Raw genomic sequence first — 26,369 nt, 5'->3', positions numbered from 1 at the left:
AGAACACGCCCGACTGTACAGTGGTTTCAGATGCTGAAAATGAGCCAAATGCCAAAAGACGGCGCATGCTGAGCCTCTGGCTAGTAAAAAAAAAAAAAAATCCCTAGCAGTAATAAATAAACAGGTAGAGAAGACCACGTAGCGTTCCGCTCGGCTGACGTCTTAACCGTGCTCGCAGAGGCAAGCGTTCCAGGTAATGTAAACCTTATTGTTTAAGCTGATTAGGCAAAGGGTTTGCTAACATCTGTTAGCAAGGTGTGGAGCTCACAGCGCAAAGCCGAGGCCCGTGGCCGCGCTCCAGCAGCACCTCTCCTTCAACCGCCATAAATCGTAGCTATTGCTTCAGAGGAAGAAAACTCGCAAGGTCTTTCTTAAGATTTGTCAAAAAAAAAAAAATGTCACTGTACAGATGTGCTTTTCCAAATAATGAAATAAATAAATGAAAATCAGACATTATAAATAGTTTATATTAGCATTCGCAGTCGGTCGTTTAGCAGATGTGCTTAGAAACTGTACAGAAGTGACTAATCATCTGTAATAACCAGAGATTTGTCACGGAATTAAAATTTAAACTTTGTTTTGTAGTGAAGTTTAATAAACAACAAAGACATGTTTAGTAGTTTAATACATTCATCATCCTCAATATGTAAAATCGTAACAACAATTCATTAATTTATTAACTTCCGTCTCCACTTCATCCTGCTCAGAGATGCAGAACCTAGTCCAGAAACACTAAGCCAGAGATTTAAATATGCACTTTGTTTAGGACAGTGTTCGATGCAGGATAGATCTTTCTAGGGCCACTTTAGCATAGCCAATCCACAAACCCACAAAGCAGAGTGTTTTTGGAAGGTGTGGCAAAACCAGAAAACTCGGAGGAAAACCCTTATGGAGAGGAGGAACATTATGCAAACTCCACACACAGTAACTTGAGCTCAGGAACGCTTAGATAAATGGCTTTTTTTTTTAATTTAGTGGAAATTTAGTGCCAATTGTCAATTTAGACCAACAGGTCCAAAACCGAACCTTTATCAAGAAACTATTCAGATTAATTTTATTTTCTATCCTGTTTATCCTGTACAGGGTCACAAGGAGCCCGAAGCATGTCCCAGGAGACTTTCAGCACGAGGCAGGGTACATCCTGCACAGGGTGCCAATCCACCGCAGGGTTCACATGCACAGAGGCAGTTTGGCAATGCCAAATAACCTTCTCTGCATGTCTGTGGACTGTAGGAGGAAATCAGAATACTCTAAGGAAAGCATGTGAACTCCACGCACACAGACCCAAGGCAGGAATCAAACTCGCAACCCTGTAAGTGCGAGGTCAAAGTGCTAACCAGTACGCCACTGTGCTGTTGAAAATTTTATTAATTTACAAATTTCAATTTTAAACTAATAAATGCAATTAAGTCAAATATAGAATTGGGTAATTGCTCGTCCTGATGCAACCCTCCTGTTCTATCCAGGCTTAGGACCGGCACTAAGGACGAACTGCATCCAGTGGCTGGGTTTGGGCATTGGCTAGGAATCAAACCCAGACCGTTAGCATGGCAGACGAGAAGTCTACCATCAATGCCTGGTAAAAGTATAAAAATATAAAAAATATAAAAATATTGTGCGGAATGTGGACGTGGACAGCAGCAGGGTAATTGTCTATTGCCTAGAGTGTAGGATAGTCTGATAGACTGTGATTTTCATCTATCTGTAAGTGCCTTTGAAAAGGTAAGAAGGCTAAGACTGGATCTAGATGATGGAGTGCATACCACTCACAGGCTAGTCAACCTGAGAATAAACAGGCCCTACAGTATGTACTGGATCATTAATGTGCTTAATAGTGCGTCTTAGACTGTTGGATCACCATCCTGTACTTGTTCCTTGGGATTCATCCCACTGATCACTGATCAGGGGGAACATTGGAGTGGTTCTCCATTTAGGAAAACAGATCTATTCAGAGAGGAGGTTACCAAGGTGTTCTGTCCAATAGCTGGAAGCAAGGCCTTGCAGACTTCTTTTGCCCTTAAAGATTGTTGAACTCTGTTGAAATTTCTACAGTAATTTGTTCATCAAGATGATATCACATATCAAACAAGAATTTGATGCGCCAACAAGACAGCATTGCTACTGTATATGTTGGGACGACTGTCCATCCATCCATCTATGTAGGGTCACAGAGGGGCTGTGGTCTCAGAGTACACCTCTGGCTAACCCATCACAGAGCACAAACACCATTATGGGCAAGGTGGAAACAGATCACCCGGAGGAATCCCACCAAGACGAGATTTGAACCCCCAGCCCTGGAGAAGTTAGTTGACAGTGCTAACCACTAAGCACGGCTGGAATTCTTAATGTGCAAGTGTTTCAGATGGCTGTCTCGTTGTTGGCCATGTAGGAGCCAGTCATCCAAAAACAGCAGTGTCTGACCATCAAGGGTCTGAAGGAGCCTCGAGCGTAGATCATTGGTAAGTCTTGAAAACATGCATTTTGAATTATGTCCTGCACAGCATGAGGGACATATGGAACAGGTGGGCTTTTACAAACCAGTCCCCTCAGAGCTTGAGCAATTCTTTTGAACTAGGAAGCATGTTTGGTAGAATCATGCTGGATGGAGCTCTGGTTTCTGTAAATCCTGCATCAAATTCAAAAACTTTTTGAATTAATGCTCTTTTACATTGAAATCCATTGTGATCAGTGCCATATAGAAGACCGCACACTGCACATCAGCATCTAGTCCAAACCAAGCAGCAGTGCAAAGTCTGTATCAATATCAGCGTCCCGATAGAAAGTAATTCAGATGCATTTTCACACACTGCACAAGCCGGTTGAACTGTCAGACTGGAAATATCCAGTAAAGCCGGTACACTGTCTGTCTGGAAATATCTCCCAGATGTGATTGCAGATGTAGCCATTGCCAGTAACGAATGAACACATCAGATTTCTTCCCTGGATGAATGTCAGACCAGGGGGAATTTCTGTTGGCTTTATTCATGAAATCCATTGACTAATTTTTTTCCCTGGAAATATTTATTTCTAAAGAAAAAAACAATCTTCTTGTGTTATGCATCTACTGTAGTACATGAGCTAAAGCTTTAAAGATGCTCACAGACACAAAAATTACAATAAGTTACAATAAAAATAAATAAATTAATATATTGTTAAGAGACTTGTGTACAAAAACTATGTGCAAAACTTTAAAGTACAAATATCAACATTTTTACATACGGTTGGTTTGGAACATAATTGCACCCTTTCAGGTTCAGTTTTAGATTTAATGTAAAATTGATTAAATCAATTTCATAAATCTACATACAGGGTTGATTTCTATAGTGGCCAAGACGTTTTAAATAAGTATCAAACCTTTGGCTAAGGCTCACCACACTGAGCTCAAGTGCATCATGTTTGCTCAAGCTGTCTCTAAAAGTCTACTGGAGTCCACCAATGCCGATTCAGGCATTGATCATGATTTGTGAAGGAATACATCTGCGTGTATAAGATCCCATGCTTAACAGTGCATGTTAAACCAAAAACTAAAACCGTAACACTAAAAGAACTCTTCATTACCCATATTGCAATAAAGCTTTAAATATTCCCATGAGCACAGGAAGCTCCACTATTTATACTCAAATAAATTTGGAATCACAAGGACTATTTTTGGAGCTGCCCATCCAGCCAAGCTCAGTCAGTAATCAGGCTCGAAAGGCTTCAGTCATGGAGGTGACCAAGAATAGACGGAAGGATGAATGTAGCCAAATAGGTTCACCTTTAAGCACAGCAATGACCTTAAAAATAATACAGCTAACACAATGCTGGAATGGCTTTAAGTCTCTGGAAGTCCCTTCAGTTTTCTTTTGAAAACAAGACTGTGTAGTGGTATATAGATTATTGGTCTAATCCATTAGGTCCCAACCCTAGTCATGGGGACAATCTGCCCTGCACATTTTGGGGAGCCTTTATACCTACTAGCTTCAGTCCCTCTTTGTGCGGTCTTCTGTAAACACACAGTAATTGCACTCGGGTATCAGACCAAAACAACTCCACAACCGAGATTCTCAAAAAATGTGGTATCGATTCAAATCATGTGGTGAACTCTGGATCAGTCCTCCTGCTGAGAAAGCATACCAAACCACAACTGGACATGTACATACCTGATGGATCTTCAGGAAATGTTGTTTTCCAGCTGCAGCAGTGCCTCTTTTTCAATCGGTATGATTTGCTTTGGAAGTGACAAGAATGGACAAGATTAGGAATGAGTATATTGGAGGGACAGTGCAAGTAGGATGGTTTGGGGACGAAGTTAGAGAGGCTGGATTAAGATGGTTTGGACATGTGCAGATGAGGGATGATGGGTATATCAGGAGGAGAATGTAAGAGATAAAGCTGCCAGGCAGGAGGAAAAAAGCAAGGCCCAAGAGGGGGTTTATGGATGAGGTGAGGGAGGGCATGCAGAAGGTTGGAGTGACGAAGGAAGATGTGGGTAAGTTGGATGGAGACAAATGGTCCTCTGTGGCAACCCCTAATGGGAGCAGCCAAAGGCGAAAAAGGAGAAAAGTGCCTAAAGTGGTAAATGCAAACAATGTTAACCAACATGGTTAACTCTATCATGAAGTTCTTTCTCCTATGTCACTGAAACCTGCAGTCGTCCTCATCACGGGACCTTCTTCCGATATTTACTGTTTTAATTCCTGTGGAAGAGAAACTTGACCAATAAGCGGAGAGGGCATTCTTGCGTGGTTTGAAGCAATGAATTTTGGTACACTTGTATTTTTCACACTTGTGTCAAACCATACCAAGGAAAAACTGTTCAAGTTTACAAACTCAAATGATTCAGACCAGATCAAACAAACTAAGGTGTGAAAGCACTCTTAATGTGTTATCAGCTTCCAGCACACTACAGGTTCTCCAGAATCATTGTTGAGAACCAGTAGTCTAGGGTACTGAGTCTTGATGTGAGTGCAAGAGGTACTAGGTTCAAATATTAGAAAAGCCTATGTGTTTCCGTTAACCACTCCTTCTGTTAGGGAGGGACTCAGTGGACTACTAATCGGAAGGTCACGAGTTCAAACCCCAGCACAACCAAGCTGCTGGGAGCTCAGTGGACTACTAATCAGAAGGTCATGATTTCAAACCCCAGCACAACCAAGCTGCCGGTACCTCAGTGGTCTACTAATCAGAAGGTCATGATTTCAAACTCCAGCACAACCAAGCTGCCCCTGTTGGGCCTCTGAGCAAGGCCCTTGACCATCAAGTGCTCAACTGTATGAATGAGATAAATGTAAGTTGCTCTGGATATTGTTGTTTAGCAAGACGCTGTAAATGTGTACGACTTACAGCAGCAATCAATTGCCATGTTTTTCAGATTGAGTTTTCTTCCATCGCTGTCTCTTTGAACATCCTCAACGAAACATGTGTGTCTCAACAAGTGTCGGCTCACCTTTGATCAATGGACGACGACATGTTTCTGCCTACGTAGATGCATGTCTCTCAGTGAGATCCAGATAATCAGAACACAAGAAAGGACAAGTTGTCAGTACTAAACCAGACCACATCAATGTGATCCTGAGATGCCATTTTTTCCCCCAAAGCAGATAATTTAATCATTTCCTGCTGCACTATTTGTAAGCAAACTAATGATGCAGGCCACATGACTAATACCACTCGAATTTATTTTTCCTCTTTACTACTTCTTGTTCTCCTGATCAAGAACACATGGACAGCTACCCTCAGCATTTTTTCAAGAGAAACCGTTGCCAAATTTTACTCCGACTCAGAAGGAAGCCTTCTTTTTAAAACCTATTCCCAGTGTTTCAAGGGCCTCATATTTTGGGGCCATGTTTCAACATGATAATGTGGGCGTTTCCTCAAAAAGTCTCTTTTATGTCTTTAATCAATACAATATGGCCAAACCAAAGGTGTCAGCAAGCAAATGTTTTCTTTTCTTATACTGTTATGAATAAAATAAGTAAACTGTAAAATAAATATTCGGAACACTCCTGAGTGAAATTCTTTAGTTTATTTGTGTACCTTTGGGATTTGAACTCAACATATTTTTCTTAATATGTAGCTACAGATGTGCTGAATGAAACGAATTATCCAGCGTAATGTGAGCAAACTAAAACATGCTGAAATTACAATAAATGACACTCATACTGATAGCAAGACCTTGCAGGGGGGAAAAAATCTGTTTTGCAGGAAAGAGACTAAACTCAGGAAGGAAAGACAGATTCTCCATTTAGACTCTTGCACAGTGGAATTTTTATTTTTGCTTTCTTTGCAAAAAAAGAGAAGAGCTTTAAAGACTTTAGATATAATGTCCTTCAAAAGTCCAAACTAGTTATACCTGCTGGGAAGCGTTTATTCTGCTTGAAATATAACAGAAGAGGATGAGTTTTTCTCCACCTTTGATGTGAGGTCAGGTTTCACATCCTTTCCTCTAAATCCTGCAATATGATTGGTTAGAAGAATTCAGTCGCATGTATAATTGGTTAGATGACCCAGTAGATAAAAGTAAAGTCTGGAGTGAGAAATCTCAGGGATCAAAACTGTATGTTGAATACAGTGTAATTTATTTATTACTAGCGTAAGTACTCATAGTTGACAGGAAAAGAGTTTTTAATAATAGTTAAAAGGTTAACGCTAGCTTGCCCCAATAAAAATATCCAGTTTAGCTTTTCTAGTTAATATCTATTGTTTGTTTAAGCAACATTAAGCAAGTATCTTATTAGTATCATATTTAAAAAGTAGATTATTAAATCTGACAAATAACTGTTTATAACATTGCTTTTATTCAACATTTTGATTTTACTTGGTAAGTGCAAAATTTGTATTGTAAATTGTATTTGTAAAATGGTACAGTTTGACGAATAAGCAGTTCGCTGTCAAAACTTGGGGTATATAATCTGGAACTAGCTTATAACTTCACTTCTACTCAACATTTTGATTTCATTTATGGCACAGGTTTAACTTCAGGCAAATACCTAAAGACTGGCAAAGTTTTGTGGGATGCTGTGACAAAAGCTGGCTGGACAGACATACAGACAGACAGACAGACAGAAAATTTTCTAAGACGTTAAAAGAATTTACTGAAAAAAACTTTCTTTTATTTATATAGATTTTCAATCATTATACGACTCTTAAACATATTAAACATTGTTTTTCTTCTTCAAAAATGTCTTATTCTATTGAACAAACACTTTTGCTTTATCCTAGAAAGAAATGCTTACAATTATCTTAAGGATCTGCCAACAGAACAAGACTATTTCCAGACTCAAAAAAATAAAAAATCATAGCGAGCGGATAAACAATCCTTTATTTTGTTTATTGTGATCTTTATATAATAAAACCTACTGTAGATATTCTAGAATAGATGTTCTATTCACTTGTTTTTCCAAGCCTGAGCATACATTTCTTCATCACCTCTTGACCTTCCTCATACTCCTCCTCATGTCCGTGTGCCCTGAGCACTTACATCTGGTCACTCACTTTCTGTCCACCTCTTTGTATCTTTTCGTCCCCCACCGCTTGTGATATTTAAAGAGTATTGGTTCTGCAATGATGAGCTCTCCTTCACCTCTGAACCTGTCCAGTGCCTTCAGCAGGGGTCACGGGGTGAAAGAGTGTGCGTGAGTTACGGTAACAGGGCCATTCTTTTGAAAGCACATGGGATCAGGCAGGAGCTACAAGCACAACAGCTGTTTTTACAGACTCAGTCGTAAAAAAAAAAAAAAGGAAAGAAAAGGGGGCCTCTCTGGAGATGAGCAAGAGGAAGGGTGGAACAATGGGGACGAAGAGAGAGAGGGGGGGAGCTAAATCAAAAACAGGGTGAAAAGGCAGGACAGGGGTTCAGAGAGAAACAGGAAAAGTTAAGTGACTAAGAGAGGAACACAAATACTGATTAATACTTTTACCATTCGGAATCAATTTTACTCGTGAGAATTTTTATCATCATGAGCGAGAAATCTGAATGTGTTTACCCAAAGCGGGAAATCTGCTCTGCGTGTGTGTGTAAAGGATGTGGTTGTGGTGCATACACAAAGTATAGTACACTGTTAAAGGGAACAATAAGGTAACAACATGTTCCAAAAATAATCTTTATTTCACATATGAATAAACATTTACAGTATTTAACTTTCTTATATATATCCATCTATATGTACATAATATACAGTTTACATGACACATACAGAGTACGGGGTTTCGAGGAGTAGATCAGAGCGACGTGTAGTCATGCATTGCATTTTTTAACATCACATAAAACAGGTAGACGTTTGACCGTGTAGCATTTCGTGTAGTAGATGCGGACCGATTCAGTTTTGTCGTTATACAGCATTAAATACATAATCATAAAATCATCTCTATTGTACTATTCTACTATATGTGCATGTGTGTGTGTGTGTGTGTGTGATACATGCATCAGTGAAGTGGAGTTCAAATATCTGAGAAACTGTCATTGTGGAATGTTTAACACAAATCATTATGGGTGTGTGTATGTATACACACACACACACACAGTGTATAAGTGTGTAATAATGACCAGAGTTACTGTTTGTATATGGATATATACTGGTTGTATTGGATTTTCCTCTTGTGTGTGATCCTAAGACATCAAGACTTTAAACTAACTTGTTATTTCCGTGCCAGCTCAAATGTTTTAAACATTCTACTTGCCTGGTAAGTTAACGTCAACAATATAATAATTGCTTGGATTTTTATTAAATTAGGAAATAATGTAAAATTTAAGCATTTTTAAAGACCTTAGATATCTGGACTCTAATCATTTTATACAGAAATATAAAAGGACTAAAAAATGGACATCGCTTGCTCGCTCATTAGGGACTATCTGACCATTCTGATTCATTCACATTCCATACAAACTTTAAAAAAACTTTGATTGTGTAAAGCGACAATGACAATTAAAGTTAAAAGCGCTATACAAATAAAATTGAATTGAATTGGACAAAAAAAAAAAACGCTATTTAATAAGGGCGTGCATGAAGCAAAGAAAACAACTAGGGAGAGAGAGAGCTGAAATGACTGAAGATGTGTCCAACAAATTAGTAAACGCGGGAAGGATGATCAACTGAACTGTCAACGTCATGGGCAATCATGAACAGATCACTTAAACTCTTGGTTAAATTGCATCATAAACAATGGACAGTAGAAATCAGTGTGCTATGTTCCCAATGAAAGTCAGAGCATTTCCATACGCGCACACTTACAAGTTCGGGATTCAACAGCTGTGTGTCCAGTCTGGGAGGAAACCCCTTGTTAGTGAGACTCATCAGAAAAAAATGTGGCAATAAAACGAAGTCAGCTGACGACCTGAATTGGTTGTCACATCTATGGAGTTTTTTTCCTCTATGATGGTACGCGCCATATTGTAAGACTGAGACTGTGAAAGAGCATGCGGAATCATTTTCATGCAGACAAGCCCTCTCCCTCTCTCTTTATTAAATGTCAATTAGTGAGATTAAATAGATATAAAGTATTTCTTTCCTCTTTAAGTTGATCAAAGGAGAAACACAGCACATAACCGATCACAGTAATGTATTTCTCTATTTAATTTACTGAAGAGTCTGTATGTATTTGGTTAATTAGCAAATTATTATAATTCTCTCTCTCTCTCTCTGCTTATTTCTTCCTAAAAAAACACGGTTGGATTTTGTGCTCCTTTTATACAGCTGTTTGCCATATAGGTCACTTAAATAACATAAAAACTCTTCAAATAAAACGTACAACAACAAAACAGCTTAAGTGTGTGAATGCTACAAATTGTGTCTTTGTATGGCACATGACCTGTGTGTGTATGTGTGTGTGTGTGTGTATGTGTGTGTGTGTATAAACTGTAAGTTGTCCAGTTGATTTATTAATGGTACACAGACAGATTGTGCTTCTTCGCTGCTACATGGAGAAATCAGTTGAAAAACAAAAACAACGAAACCCTTGTACACTTCAGTGATAAGCTCTGTGATCTTTGGCTCATTAGATTATGGGCTGTCCTGTAGATTATTACAGAATGTTGCCTTGGGTTGGCCAAACACTCAACGCTTATCGTTTATCGCTCTTCCAGCTACTCTAGAACTTCTGCAAAATGGAAGGTTTGCTCAAAAAAAAAAAAGGGTTTGACATTTCCCTTTACAAAAGGCATCCTTTCAGGACAAAATGCCCACGTTACTGCTGACTCTAGCAGACTTGGGACTGTCTTGATTTTGGCGAACCGTCTCTTAAAACCAGAACAGTATCAGAGAGTCCCTCGGCTCCGTCCCCCAGTGGCCAGCGCTGGGCTTTTGAGAACTCCTCCTGTGTGTTTAACTTAAACACACGCCACTCTTCATCTCGATTTTGGATCACTGTAGTGCTTTAAAATGTTTTTAATCCAGATTTAACACCGGTAGTAATAATAAAGGTAGCAGGATGGTAAGGATGGTTGAAAAGGCTGGTCTGACCGCAGCGCTTGCTCGCACACTTTTCTGAACATCTGGCAGCACCACTGGCTCGTCTGGGGGCAAAAAGAGGGCAGAACGAAGAGGTTACTAACTTACTTATAAACTGTTTTTAAATATTAAATATAGTTGCAAAGCAACGATGATTGGGCCCAAGCACCTGTGCCACCGCTGCCCAGGTACACCAGAAAGACAGTGGGCACTTTGGGGGCACATGCATTTAAAGAGGAAATACCAATAACATTATATATATATAGCCACTTTTTGCAAGAAATTTAATGCCTTGCGACGTCTGAACCATTTAAGATACCCAAAAACTCTTGGCAATTTTGCATCCTCAATGTTGTGAGATTATATTGGGCCGGTCTGGTGGCGATCGTATAAATCCCCTAGGAGGAGTATATCAAATTCCATTGGGTACGTTTAGCAAACAACTCAAAATAAATTACTTTCTGTTGGGTAGAGCCAATGACATGCATAGCGAAAGTTGTGCAGCTCGATGAGGTCTAAATGTCTACCAGGTTTTACATGTATCCGTGCAAGTGTGTATGAGCTACGCAGCAAAATCTTCTGCGGAGGCCCTCGCGCATTAGCACTATGATGTCATCGTCATCGCTATAATAGTGGTGATGTCATAGTGCTTGGGCCCTAACTAGTTTAACAATTATACACATCACAGACTTATCTTCAAAGGTTCTTAGCCTTTGAAGATAAGTCTGTGATTAGTTCAATTAGTTCGAAAGGGTGAATAAAAGATTTATACCTGCCGGTAAGCGGTTCGAGGTGGTGTGCACGCCTCCTCCGCTTCCTTTACCTGGTCCAACTCTAGCCTCTTGTGAACCTGAATAGAGAATAAATACATACTAAATATATATGGATCCATTCTTCATATAAATCATGTGGAATTTATCCTCTAGTGATCCTCACCATCATTTGCAACAACATCCACTCTTAGCTTCAGACACTCCTGTCCATGGTGGTGTAGCGGTTTAGCTGTTTAAAGAGGAAAAAAAAAACATTAAAGTGGGAAAGGTGATAGGAAGGAACTAATCTGGGTTCTTTCACCTGCCAGAAATGTAAACACTCTTGTCATGCTTTTAATTATATCCTTGTGTGGTCTAATCCCTTGTTTCTCGTTTGCTTTTTTTGTGAAAAGGCCTTAAAGCGCAGCTTTTAATCATAGTAATGATGTCCACTCTCCATTAAAGACTGAATCATTCCAAGTTGGAGCCTGAAAAAACAACGAGTACATTTTTCCTTCCTAAAGAATATCTTACCCTGTACTCTAAACTGGAAGCATATTTAAAATTAAAAAAATCAAACGCGACTGCTTCTTACTGAATGAGTGAGGCTCACAGCATAGTGTGGACTCGCATAACGGCTCAGGGGACCTATTCATTACTGAAGGACTAAAAGGGCACGTGGACTTGACTCATGCCCCCGAAATTCTTCTCTGGCAGCTCGCTGTACCATAAATTTAAAACTGGACCGTCATGGGTGTGAACTGGATGATGCAGTCATGCACTTATATACAGAAATGAAGCCTTTCACATGAGCACCATGCAAAGGTTTTGTACGTGCACAGAGATCCAGTTCAGCATTTAACAGACTGGTACAGTCTGGACCGGAAAAAAAAAAAGCAAACAAATATAGTAGTAACCAATGAGGATATAATGATGATAACAACTTTACTTATAACTCACAGATGTAGTAGTAGCTCTGGCCTGGGCGGAACTCCTTGCCGAGGGTGAAGGGTGTAAACCGCTGGAACTTCTCAGAGAACTTTTCTGGCGCGTGCTGGGCAAAGGGCTGGCCGCACTCCCAGCGCATCTGCTCATAGGACTGTGGCCGGCACGCCTCGTAGTCCTCACGCTCCACCATGTATAGCACATAGCGCTCTGCCTCCTGGGACGGCACCGTGCCCAGAGGGTAATGCGGGCACACGATGTCCAGGTAGTCGTTCAGACGCACCTCTACTGCGTAGACGTCCTCCTGAAACCTGCCGGAGCAAAGCGGAGAGAGGGAACAATGAAGCTGATGGAGACAAACAGACTTAGCATGAATCTGCAGAATCGTGTATACGGGGCTCATTACAATCAATAGAATTTACAATCAATACAATCATACTCATCATCTATACCGCATTAATTTGGTATGGAGGGCATGGCGGGCTTGGAGGCTATCCCATGAGTCTTAGGGCAACAGGTGGGGTACACCCGGGATGGGGTGCCAATCCATTGCACCGGGGAATCAAACCCAGACCCTGAAGGTGCATGGCGACAATTCTAACCACTACGCCACCATACTGCCTACAAGCCGGGGGAGGGGCGTGTTCTTACATATTAGGGGAAAAATCTAATTGGATTGTTTAAACGCGAGACAATTCACAAACAGGAAAAAAAATAAATGAATAATAGCCCGTCAGTGCTGAATATGCTTTAAATGCTTTTAAAATTAAAGTCCGCTATGAACAAACATGAAGGACAAAACCATCTAATAACATAAAGGCGATGATGAGGACGTGGGAGACGGTTTCCCGGTCACATCGCGAGCATCGCTCCTGTTTCTACCATCTGGTAGCGGCGCAGCGTCATGACGGATTAAATCGCCGCGACGGTGATCGTAAAACCATGTGCTTGAAGAGCACTGGGAAATCAGCGAGGACTGAAAAGTGAACAATCGCCTAGTAGATGTGGAAAAATCAAAATGAGAACGATTAACGGTGGGGAACGGATGGAGACGGTGCGTCTCATCAGGGTGTGCGCCAGAGCGTTCACTCGTCCTACAGGGACAGGAAGTTCGCCTCAAGGTTTTAGAATGCAGCCAGAAAAGCTATTGTAAAGAATGATCACCAACCTACAGATTCCCTCACTGGACATTTTCTGTCCTTAATGCATACACACACCACACACACACACCAAAAATACTTTTTGAGGCATTAACACAGTTTCAAAGAGAAAAGACAGACCCGCCCTAAAACAGAGGAATGAATCGGTGTCCTGTCTGCACCCCCTCTTATTACGTACACACACACACATACACACACACACACACACGCCCTGTTCTGGCCGATCGTCTGCCTCTGGACTCCTCTCCTTTCTTCTGTCCTCCCTAACTCCGCTCCTCCTCCAGGTTTCCTGCTCTACTGGCCGTCTTCCCTCTCTCCCCTTCTTTCCTGCCTCGCTCGCTCAAACCTACATTCCAGTGAAAGAAAGAATGCGTGTCTCTGTTTAAAGCCCGTGTCAAGAAATATTTCAACCACAGGCCAAATCCTAGTACTGCAACAACATCGGGGAAGTGAAAAATACTACACCTGCAGGCGATCATTAACGTAGCCTACAGTGACCGGTGTTTATTCAGCTTGGCAAATGGCTGCTGCTGTGAATCTTTAACCACAGGGGAGTGTAATAAAGGAGCGGCATGAAAGAGTCGACACCAGAATTCGTCAATCTGCAGCTACGATTGTGTTGTGCTGACGGTGATGCGTAAGCCCTGATTTATTTCTAATTCTGATAGAGATTTCATGGTTTTATATTTAGTTTTTGCCGATTTGAAAGTGATACAAATACAAACTCCATGACCTGGACATGCACGCCCATCCTACATGTACAGACATCGCCTTATATCTACTACATGGTTGAGACTTTGTTTACTTCTAAAATGAAATCAGGAAAAGACGAATCTGTGAGTTGTGGGTAGATCGCTGCTTCGGTTTGATTTTGATTCGATTCAAAGATTATTGTCTGATTTGTCTGAGCATTAAAAACTACTAAAAGTATCTAATAACAACTGAAACACTGTGTAACTTATTGTTTGTTGTTTAAATGTCAAGTCTCGCACAAGACAATTTTTTTTCCTGCTAATCTTCCGCTCCACACTCCAGGCCAGTAGGTGGCAGTAATTGCACCTTTAAACCATTTATAAAAAAAGAAAAATCTAAAGTATTTTTCAAGGACTTTCAAGACGATGAAAGCAGTTTGTAATTTATAAAAATTTGGCAATTTCAGACCATTTAATGTTTGTAAGTTTACTTAAATAATTTGAATTGTGTGAATTGATTTCTATTAGAAAACCATTAAATCCACTGATATTAGATCCACTGATTCTATGGATCGAATCAACCAGTAAAAGATCGATTCACGTGCGTAATCATGTTAGTCACACAGCTCTACACTCAACTAATCGGACTAGAAGACTGACTAACGCTGTCAAACTGCTGGCTCGAGCTTTAGACTCATCACAGTCAGTATGTTTTCGTGATGTTGTCTGAATGACATCATATTAATTTAACTTAATGCAGCTTTAAGTCGAGCTACTCCTGCACGAATAACTTGATCATAAAAACAGGAATTAGCCTGGGCGCTCTGAGCATGCTCCACATTTCCCGCCCGGCATTCTCCTGCTTAAAGGTGGGGAACGGACGGAGACGGTGCGTCCAGGAGGTAGTGATCGGCTAATCGTAAGATTCCAGGTTCAAACCCCACCACCACCACCACCAAGTTGCCACTGCTGGGTCCATGAGGCCGAGGCCCTCAAATATTTATATTTATAATGTGATAACAATGTAACAATTGGATAAGGATGTCTGCCGGTATGTAAATGTAAAGACAGAAGAAGTTGCTAACAATACGGTGGTGTCGTCTGCCTTGGGATAACACCATAACCACGAGGTATAAAAAGTTACCCATATGACACGTACAAAATGAACACGTTTCCACCGCTCGTCATGCTGCCAGTTAGATCAAGCAAGAATACAATACCAACAAGTACAGGTAGAGGGCATATCGTCACCTGAAGCAGAGGAGTCGCAGTCAATAAATCAATTCCCCCGCTGTGCTCGTATACTGGGACAAAGACAGTAGTTCATCGCTTGTACGTATTAACGTACTGTGTGACGAGCACAAATCACTCCCATTCACCGAACTTCTGCAGTGCAGTCGAGGAAATCATTAATCTACTGCGTACTGTGTGTGGACACCATGGACAGAATCACGGTCTTTCAGCAATTCCTGAAATAATTGCAACCCCTAGCTAACACTATTTCTTCTGATAGCTCTATGCAACAGCCGTTTATCCATCCATTCTTTCATGCGATCAGGTTTAGCCCCGCCTCCTGCAGTGGTTTTTCTCAAAGACCTCGCTGGGGAACCTAGCAGTTTCAGACAACACACAGAACTCGGGTCATAACTAATACTCGAGCAGATGCTGAAAACTGATATACATGATCCCGTAAACACACTGTACACTCCGCGGTCTGTCCTGTGTCACTAAATCCTCACGGCCATGTCGCGGGATAAAAGGATTAAGCTTTGTGCTTCTCAAGAGCGATGACGCGAGAGATGTTTCTGCATCGGGTTTTCATAAATGCTTACGTACATGTTGAAATATTCCTCCGAAAAAGAGCAGAGGGCTGGATTAACAAAAGACATAATGGCACACACACACTCACACACACACACACACACACACACACACACACACACACACACACACACACACACACACACACACGAGTAAAGGTCATGATTAGAAGCTGTTTGCGGTATGGCTGCAATGTGGGCATCAAAAGAGGGTCAGAGGGGGGGCAATTAAAACACAAAGCAGGGTATTAAAGTGGCCCCAGAGGGGGGCAATTATGTCGCTCCACCCCACCCCTGAGGGCTCGGAGTCAGAGGGGAGACTGAGAGAATTTGGGGGATGGGGGTGTAAGGGTCAGGGGCTCTTCTTTGGACTAGTGAGTGTCCTTTGGAGGTTTACAGTTACTTTATCAATGGGGTTATTCATACAGCAAAGCCTTTCACTCTCGGGCTCTAACGCCTCCACTCACACACACACACACTCTCTCACACACACACACACACACATAGGAGGAAGCTGAGGAACTAATGGCCGGCACTGCTCATTAAACACTTTGTCTTCTCTCTTTTAGGACAAAGCATGAATAAAGAGCATCTGTGATGAGAAACACGACACTCAGTTCATCTTTTTCCAACTCGACAAGCTGAAACTGATTAACGCGAAACCAGTGAGGAAACATGGGGTGTGTGTTAATGTGTTTTAATGAGTCACGGTGATGGTTCGAGTGCAGCGGTTTGGTTGATCCTGATTTTTTCTTTTACACTGCAGTCTAAAAGGTTGTGGTGCTGATCCTGTCCTTTCACTGTTTGGGTTGGAGTCGTGTCTTTCGTCACCTCGACCCCCTCTCTGTCCATCCACCTCTCTTCCTTTCTACTAACTGGAATGTGAACGGTCTGCGGGGGAAGGGAGGATGGCGAGTGGTGAAAGGTGGAGGAAATGCTCTGAGTCAGCAGCTAAGATTCTAACACTTACTCACAAACACACACACACACACACACACACACACGTAACTCCCTCCTGATTCACCTGGCGTCTCATTCAAGCACACTCTGATACCAAAGTACCCTGGCTCATGATCATGCGCCCCAGACGGGATCAAATCCAGGACTCAGATCTTTTATACTTTTGATCTTTTATCTCTCTCTCTCTCTCTCTCTTTCTTTCGTCTACCCCACACCTGTTACTCTACCCATTTTCTCTCTTCTCCCTCCATCACTATTTAATCAGTGGGAGAGCTTCATCTTGCGCATATTCTCTTTCCGAGCTTTTAGTGCTCGCTTCAGCATTCTGGATGACTGGACTGGAATGCCGCGAGGCCGGATAATCGGGTACTCTGTGCGGCCGGATTACGGAGCCCGGGCTTCAGAGGTGGCCACACGGTGCTATTCATCCGCAGTAGACCCTGCCTAATGCAGAGCGAGAGAGAGAGGGAGAGAGGGAGAGAGAGAAAGCATGGGGGGCCCAGGGACAGATCCTGTATTGTTCCACAGGCAGACCGTTATAGTGGAGTAGTTTTCAAAAAAGAAGAGCAAGAAAAAAAATAATAATAGGTGGACAGACTGTTTCGGTAAGTGCTCAGGATGAATGAGGGAAAAAAAACGAAAGAGAGAGAAGCAGATGCTTCATTGGAAGATTAAAGAACAAAAAAAAGCTACTTTGGACAAAAAAAAAAACGTATATTGTTCGGTTCCCCCCCAAAAAAACGAAAGCACTTGAGCCAAAACTGTGCTTCTTTGAAGTATTAGAAAGTGCTGCACATGTGTACGAGAGTGAGGGAGAAGAGGAGAACAAGAAAGAAGTACAGGAAAGTTGAGAGAGGCTTTGATACGCCATGATGGGCCGCGTCTCCGGGCTCAGGCCAGACTTTCATCTCATCCGTCCATCCATCCATCTCTGTGCTTTCTCCTCTCCCTTGCTGTGTGTGTGTGTGTGTGTGTGTATTCAGCACTCAATAAGCCTGCTTGATCCCCTCATTCAGTTCTTCTCCACCCCCACTCATAAGCTCTCTCTGCACCAATCGCAGGCCGGATGGCTGGAATGCGAGGCATGTTGCTTAGCGTCCTGCTCGTGCACATGCTGGCGCTGCCCGTTCCGCTGCCATGGCGACGTCACTCGCCCTCCACAGATAAGATAGCCATCCGATACCTTGTGTTTCTCGGTTTCACCTTTCCTCGTCAATCTCAGGCTGCAGGTTCTGTCGGCTCGGCTCGCTCCTCAGAGGTGTCGCGGTTATCAGGCTCCCCTTTCTCCTTGGAAAAGTTTCACCCATTGTCTGCCCTTCGTGAGGGAATGACTGAGCTCTTTCCTCTATTGATTTTACGCAGCGATAAGGATGTTAGCATTCTTCGCACACCGAACCCGACAAAAAAACACTCGCAGGTGGGAACAACACATGCTTCAGTGACCTGATCATCGGAAACCAGAGACAAATTCTTTGGTGTTTTCGAGCCACAGTGTTTCCTTCTCAGGGTGACGCAGTTAATGTTCACCCGCACACGCACATTAGGAACGGGCCGCGGTTTCGTTGTTTGTGTCACAACCGTTTATTTTATCACTCACTCATCTATACTTGTCCATACCACTTTATTCTGTATACAGGGTCGCGGGGGGACTGGAGCCTATCCCAGGTGACCATGAGGCGGGGTGCCAATCCATTGCAGGGCACACACACACTCACACACTTAGCCTAATCTGCATGTCTTTGGAGGACTGTGTGAGGAAACCCACCAAGCACGGGGAGAAGATGCAAACTCCATGCACACGGGAACCGAACCCGGACCCTTCAGGTGTGAGGCGACAGTGCTAACCACTAAGCCGCCGTGCTGCCCCCCTTTATTATCTCTCATGCTGCAGGTCCTGACTCGCAATTCCCTGACTTTAAACCAACCTGCTAGCTGAAACGCAACATGACAGCAGTGCGCCGCGCGGCAACAAACAGTAACGCAGCAGCACTTTAAACTGACTTTTAAACCAGGTTTAATACAAGTTTAAGCTTCAGGTCAATGAACACACACACACACACACACACACACACACACACACGCACACACGCACACACACACATTTACTGTTTAAATCTACAACACTGACTCTACACTTCAGCGTTCTGAGGCAGCACAGTTAGCTGGTTAGCGCTGGTTGCTAACTGACTGAGGACATTGTTTAGATGGAGTCCCAGAGCTGGAGCTGAGACGACGTCCCCCAGAGCTCAAACGTCACAGTTCTGAGGTAAAGTCCTGACTTTTTTGAGGAAAAAGTGTTTGTTCTGACGTCATGAACCGACACACAGTCATTACTGCGCTGCCCCCCAATCACACACACACACACACACACAATCCTGTGTAGCTGATGTAAATGAACACACCCATGGACACACACACACCAATACACACACACACACACACACACACACACACACACACTGCCTGTCGTTCAAATAACAAAAATTATTTCGTTCATTCTTTCCCCCCTTTATCTCTCTTCTTTTTTTATTTCCATCTCCCTGTCTCTCTCTCTCACTCTTTCTTTCTTTCTTTCCTTCCTTCCTCCCCCCCCTCTCTCTCTCTATCTTGCGTTTCCCCTTTATCTCCCTCTTCCATTTCTCTTTATCCCCATCTCCCTGTCCCTCTTATTCTCTCTTTTTGTCTCCCTATCTTTCTCTCTCTTTCTCTTTATGTCCCTCTCTTCTTCTTTCTTCCTCACATTACCTCTCCCTCTGTCCATCTTGTTTTTTTTTCAATCTACCCTTTTCTCCATGTCCTTTCTCTGTCCCTCTCACTCTCTTTCTTTCTTTCTTTCTTTCCTTCCCCCCTCTCTCTCTGTCTATCTTGCATTTCCCCTTTGTCTCTCTCTCCCATTTCTCTTTCCCTCTTGTTCTCTCTTTTTGTCTCCCTGTCTTTCTCTCTACATCACTCTCTCTCTCTCCATGTCCCTCTCTTCTTCTTTCTTCCTCACTTCACCTCTCCCTCTGTCCATCTTGTTCTTTCTCAATCTACCCTTTTCTCCATGTCCTTTCTCTGTCCCTCTCACTCTCTTTCTTTCTTTCTTTCTTTCCTTCCCCCCTCTCTCTCTGTCTATCTTGCATTTCCCCTTTGTCTCTCTCTCCCATTTCTCTTTCCCTCTTGTTCTCTCTTTTTGTCTTCCTGTCTTTCTCTCTACATCGCTCTCTCTCTCTCTCTCTATGTCCCTCTCTTCTTCTTTCTTCCTCACTTTACCTCCTCCTCTGTCCATCTTGTTCTTTCTCAAGCTACCCCTTTCTCCATGTCCTTTCTCTGTCCCTCTCACTCCCCTTTCTTTCTTTCTTTCTTTCTGTCTCCCCTCTTCTTCCCCCCCCCTCTCTCTACATCTCCATCTCTGTTCCTCTCACTCTCTCCTTCGTCCCCTCTCCCATCTCCGTCTCCCTCTGTCCTCCTTGGTCTTTTCTCAATCTACCCCTCTCTTCACGTCCTTCATTCTCTGTCTCCCTCTCCCCCGCCCCTCCCTCTCCCCGCTCTCTCTCCGTCATACACCTGCGAAAACATTAAAAAGTGAGCAACAATACCACTGAGCCCTAATGACCAGGTTTGTGTGTGTGTGTGTGTGTGTGTGTGTGTGTGTGTGTGTGTGTGTGTGTGTGAGAGAGAGAGAAAGAAAGAGAAACAAGTGGCAGAGAGCTCGAGTATGTATGAACTTGTATGAAGTTCAGTCCTGTTCCCAGACTTTCAGTGTGTGTGTGAGTGACTGTAGAGTGTGAGACCGACCTCTTTGCGTGCGTGAGTGTGTGAGAAAGGTATTGTTTACGCCGTGTACAGGATGTGCCATTTTCCCGGGAAAAGAGCTGGCCAGGAAACACACACTCAGCAGGGGAACGCATGGTCTCTCTCTATCTCACACACACACACACACACACACACACACACACACACACACACACACAGTTACTCTGCAGTCCTTTTCCCCCTAATTTAATATTTCCTATATCCAATCAGATCTGCAGTGAGATACGGTGAGAGAGAGTCCGGGTCTCACATAACGGCCACGAAACATCAGTGTGTGTGATCATCAGCACGAAGGGATCACAGATGAAGGGAAGGTGCACGGGAATCCCTGTGCGTCTGAAGAGGAGAAGAAACAGGAAGAAACGAGCACGATGTGGAGAGAAGGAAAAAAGGATGTGATGAAAAAATGATGGTTACAGCTGCGAAAGGGTTCGAGAAGAGCAAAGAAGAGAGAGAGAAAATAGGAATGAAAGAAAAAAGAGAGAGGAGGGAAAACACCTTTTTCCTTTTTTTTTTTTTTTTATTCCTTCATACAAAGAGAGTGAAAGGAAAACTGGGAAATTTTGGAGAGAATGGAGATAAAAGGGGTGCAAATAAGGTGGGAACAGACGGGAAGAACAGAAGAGGCGAGAAGAAAAGAGAAAGGAGAAAATAATAAAAGCGGGGTGGACTGAGGGGTAACCCCACCGCCCAGGGACCACCAGAAAGCCAGAGAGAGTGACAATACGTAGATAGAGTAACTGGCACTTCATCACTCACTCTCACACACACACACACACACACACACACACACCATAGTGACAGATAAACAGCATGAAGGGAGGAGGGAGACGGGTACGGACGGAGGGAAAGAGTTAAAGGAAAGGAAGAAGAAAAACTACCGAGTGAACTTTGTGCCAGGAAACCAAGCGGTGCCACGGGCGTGCGGCCAAGGGCGAGACAGAGGTGTGGAGGAGAGAGAGAGGGAGAGAGAGAGGGAGAGAGAGAGGGAGAGAAAGATGAGAAAGAGAGAGAGATATACAGAGATTTTTAGAGAGAAAGATGAGAAGGAGAGAAAAAAGAAAAAGAGAGAAGTGAGCGAGAAAGAGATTTTAGAGAGAAAGGGAGAGAAAGGGAGAGAGAGAGAGAGAGAGAGAGAGAGACTGAGAGGAAGGAAAGAGTGTAGAAGTCTTTGGGGATGAGATCTGGAATCCTGAGTCTGTTCTACCAGACAAAGTAAAAAGAGGGAAAAACAGGAATGAGAGATAATAATATTGACTCATTTAGATTTTAATTCGGTTCAGTTACAGGTGACGACACACACACACACACACACACACACACACACACACACACACACACACACACATTACTGTCACACTGAACAACAATCCGTAACGCGCTGAACCGTGAGTGAGTCCACTCTTAACAGGAAGTCAGGTTAATGTGTCAAAGTCTGAATGATAGAATACAATCATTCATTCTGACACTCCCTACACACACACACACACACACACTGTAATACACACACTCAGGAGTGCAACATGAACAGACGCACAAGCAGGGGCAGGTATAAACACATCAGCGTAGTTTGTGTTTCTTGGAACTGGACACATTAGCGTGCATACATGCACACACACACGCACACACACACACACACACACATGCACGACACACAGCAACTTGATATGCCAATTTATGGCCAATGCATCTTCATCACACAGTTTTAACCTTAAGCGTTTAAGTGGTTTTGCGGAGAGGATGAGAATGTCAAAGTAGTTTATAGAAAAAAAAAAGTAAAAAAAAAAATAAAAAAATGCAAGAAAACTGCGTGTTTTTTTTCTCCCACGACTTCTTTTTCTCTGATTATAGGATCTGATTTAAGAACGAGAGACAGACAGAGAAAATGGAGGAAGAGTTAGCCATGATAAACAATAACACAAATAGCAAGAACTTGCTATTTATGTAGAATTGGCTAAGAGAGAGGTAGAGAGAGTCTCACACACACACACACTCACACACACACACACTCGCTGTAACTTTCTGTCATGTCGGCGTCTTGACTCCTACGTTACTCTGCCTGTAATTCCTGAGCGGTTCGGGGCGGTTGTGCCTACGGCCCGGGAGTCGGGTTACTCTTAATCACAGGTGTCAAAGCCAAGTCCTGGGGGTCCGAGCGCAGATTAGTGTTCCCCCTGTCTCCCCCTCTATATTTTCTTTCTCGTCTAAGAGCTGAGACACCACGTCTCCGTGATGCGTTCTGGGGCTCGGCTGGAAGACGGCACACACCACCCTGAGACTGAAACGTTATCGGACTTCATCTCATCATGTAGTCGTGTTATCAGATTGGAACCAGTTCAGCCTCATGACACTTTTTCGTAAAAGCATGTGGGATTAATGATGAAGTAGCCTGACACCTTGATATAAACACCTCCACCTCCTCAAACATCACTCAGATCTGACTTTGTGCTTCTCAGACCATTTTTTTAGCTCCCAATACACCTGTGTGAACTAATCAGCTCATTAACAGTGATTTCTGGTTTGACGTGAGCAAGAAAAAAAAAAAACACTACAAAGTGCACAGGACCAGAACGGAGAACCAACCAACCAACCAACGAACCACCCACTCACTTACTCACTCACTCACTCACTCATCATCATATCCTGTGTACAGGGTCATGGGGAATCTCTCAGGAGATTTAGGGCACGAGGCGGAGTTTACCTATAACGGGGTTCCGATCCATCGTACACTACAGCAATTTGGGAACAACAACCTGCATGTTTTTGGAGGCCTGTGGGAGGATCCTGGAGGAAACCCACCAAGCACTGGGAAAACATGCAAACTCCATGCACACAGACCTAAGATAGGAATCGAACCCAGACCCTGGAGATGCACGGCGATAATCTTACTTAAGTAACCATCTTAAGGGCATTGGTGGCTCGGCGGTGGGTTTATCCCCCGCCATGCGGAAGACCCAGGTTCAATTCCCAGCCACTGGATGCATGGCCGGTCCCACGCCCGGATAAAAATAAATAAATAAAAAAATGTGAGGGTTGTGTCAGGAAGGGTATCCGGCGTAAAACCTGCGCCATGTTTGGGATCGATGGGAGGAGCCGAAAGACTAACAACAACAACAACCTGACTCAGTTCCAGCTAAACAAGTGTGACGTTTTGGCTTGACTCCCCAAGAAAATGAAGTTCAGTGAAATAAAGTCAGGCCTGAGCGGCTCAACACATCCCTCGCCATGTGCTTCCCATATCCTCTCCCAGCCTTCCAGGTGAATTCCTACGATTTGGAAGGAACTAAGAATACCTTCTTCCGACTGGGTTTACGGGAAAAAACGAAAAAGAAAAGGTCGAGAGCTAATGCAGAACAGGATCGTCAGTTTCCAGGCCGCGCCGCTTAAGCTTTCTGTCTCATCTGATTGAACTTGTCAGATCATGATTAAAGGCCTGCGGGAATTGATTTTTAAAAATGAAAAAAACAATGATTGCCAGACGTTCTGAACCTTACAGTTCGGATTGAGGGATACAATCTAATCTGGATACCAACCTAGTGCACTAACACTGCAGGATGTGGTCTAGGATGCAACTCCATACAAACAAACAAACAAACAAACAAACAAATCTGTCTGTTTGTCAACCCAGAGAGCTGACTGCTTGACAAGGCACAACAAAACCCACAAGAGATTGGGCTAACCCCAAAAAAGTTTAAAAAACAAAAACAAAAACAAAAACTAACAAAAACATCATTTTAGGGACTCCATCTTCCGATCTAAGGGTTTTAGTGCTCGTACAGTATACATGGTACCTGGGCACCGACATGGTGCACCAAATACATTGCAGTGTGGAAACACATCGCAGCATGTGGTTTGGGATGTAACCGGAGAGCTGGCTGCTTGACAAGTGCACATTTTCTCTGATGGAATGAATTGGGCTAAACAGGGTTTCAGAAGTAAAGGAGAGATTTCAGATCTAAGGGTTTTAGTGCTCTTATACATTAACAAGAGAGAGGGAAAACAGCCCAGTGAGCCGCGGTGGGAAAATACAGGGCTGAGCACTCGAGCACCAGGAAATATGAGTTCAGGATGATCTTTATCGGGGAAAAGTCTTGCTAAACCTGTTGCGATGTCGCAATAGGTAGATGGATAGCTTTGAGATCTTATCACAATCACAACCTCTATCATCATCATCATCATCATCATCATCACTGCAACTCCTTTTCATAAAAACATGACACAGGAGATTGCATGATGATCACATCAACTCACCACTCCTTCTTCTTAAAAATAATAATAATAAAAAAAATTATATATATATATATATATATATATATATATATATATATATATATATATATAACTTTTTTGATTGTAAATTGGACTTACTTTGGGTTGGTGCTATTCCAGAAGACACTGTGTCTCTCAGCCCTGGACACAGAGACGCACAGGTTGGCCATGACGCACAGGAGAACCCAGACCAGCTCCATCATCTCCAAGTCCAACAACAATAAAGCAAAAATCAGGGTACAGTATTCTCCTGGAGGTGTGTGTGTGTGTGTGTGTGTGTGTGAGAGAGAGATAGTGTGCTCCTAAACTGTTTAGCTTCCAGCAGAAACAGGATCAGGTCCAAATCAAGGCATAAGTTTGATAGAAATTATGACATCATGGCACAGACACCAGCAGCGCGCGCGGAGATCACTGAGACCCGACTGTTCCTCCAGTGTGGAGTTAAACCGAGGAGATCCGCCTGGCCACGCCCACACCACTCAACTGACCAATCAGAGGCGAGTGCGCCTGCATACTGGCGTACTGGGGGGAAAAAAACAACAACCCTGGTCAGGTTGAGTGTGTGTGCGCTCGTGGTCAGTATGCTGCCCCCTGTCGGTCTCTGTGGTGTACTGAAATAAATATTCTACATATTATTTCTCTCTTTATACAGTTTTTATCTTCCTTTTTAATTTTTTTTTATAGATTTTTATTTTTAATCTACACCTGTTATCTTCTTGTGACTTATTTCTAAGCTTTGTAAATTTTTGTTTGTGTTTTTGCAACTAGAATGTAAATAAATGTCAATAAAGCACGTTTAAATCTTTAATCTAAACAGATGAAAAATAAAAAGAGTATGTATGAAATATTAATATTAATAATAAATAAATGTACATAAAATAAAAGAGTCCAGACATCTAGTTCTGCAGTCAAAGATAAAGTGAAACTCGTGAACGTCATTTGTAACAAAAAAATCTCATTCAAATCAAATTAAAATTTTATTTGTTACATACAAAGTCATACACAGTACGATATGCAGTGAAATACTTATACGACTGCCTGTAACGTAAATTTTTTTAAACCAATTAACAAGAAATAAGAAATAAATAAAAGAGAAATAAATAGCTGAGCTATAGAAAGCAGAACAAAATATATAAAAAATTAAAAAATATATAAGAAATATAAAACTGTATATATCTGTACATGACAAAATAAATCTAAATACAAATAAACAGTGGAAATGAATAAAAATGTCCAGAAGTGTGCAAATGTGCAATGTGTGTGCAAAAAAACAGAAAAGGTTATTAATAATAATAATAATAATAATAATAATAAATTACATCTCAAATAATGATCTCTCTCTCTCTCCCTATAAAGTTATACAAGTCGCTCCTGAGGCCCCACACTGATCCAGACCCCTCCAGACATGTCTGACTCGTCCTGGTTGGAGATCTCGTCACATGAAGGCCCAGGATGCGTGTGGTGACTGGAGACGCTTCCACTTTACCATGAACACGTTCCTGGACTCGGCTCATGCAGACAGCTATTTCCTTGCAGCTTGTGACTTCAG

At 42.5% G+C, this 26,369-nt stretch overlaps 1 protein-coding gene across 1 annotated transcript; it reads right to left on the bottom strand.

Moving 5' to 3' along the window:
- Nucleotides 1–8,068: 8,068 nt before the first annotated feature.
- Nucleotides 8,069–25,228, bottom strand: efna1a (ephrin-A1a). The gene is made up of 5 exons (XM_053490496.1): nt 24,920–25,228; nt 12,140–12,435; nt 11,364–11,429; nt 11,200–11,277; nt 8,069–10,492 (listed from the first exon to the last, which is right to left on the bottom strand). Exons 1-5 carry the CDS (start codon nt 25,021–25,023, stop codon nt 10,365–10,367), a joined length of 672 nt encoding a protein of 223 aa, XP_053346471.1. The 5' UTR covers nt 25,024–25,228; the 3' UTR covers nt 8,069–10,364.
- Nucleotides 25,229–26,369: the final 1,141 nt, after the last annotated feature.

Source organism: Clarias gariepinus, chromosome 28 (genome assembly GCF_024256425.1).
Source record: "Clarias gariepinus isolate MV-2021 ecotype Netherlands chromosome 28, CGAR_prim_01v2, whole genome shotgun sequence".
NCBI classification, from domain to species: Eukaryota; Metazoa; Chordata; class Actinopteri; order Siluriformes; family Clariidae; genus Clarias; species Clarias gariepinus.
The sequence above is the reverse complement of the archived record's forward strand: the minus strand, read 5'-3'. Positions and strand labels throughout refer to the sequence as shown.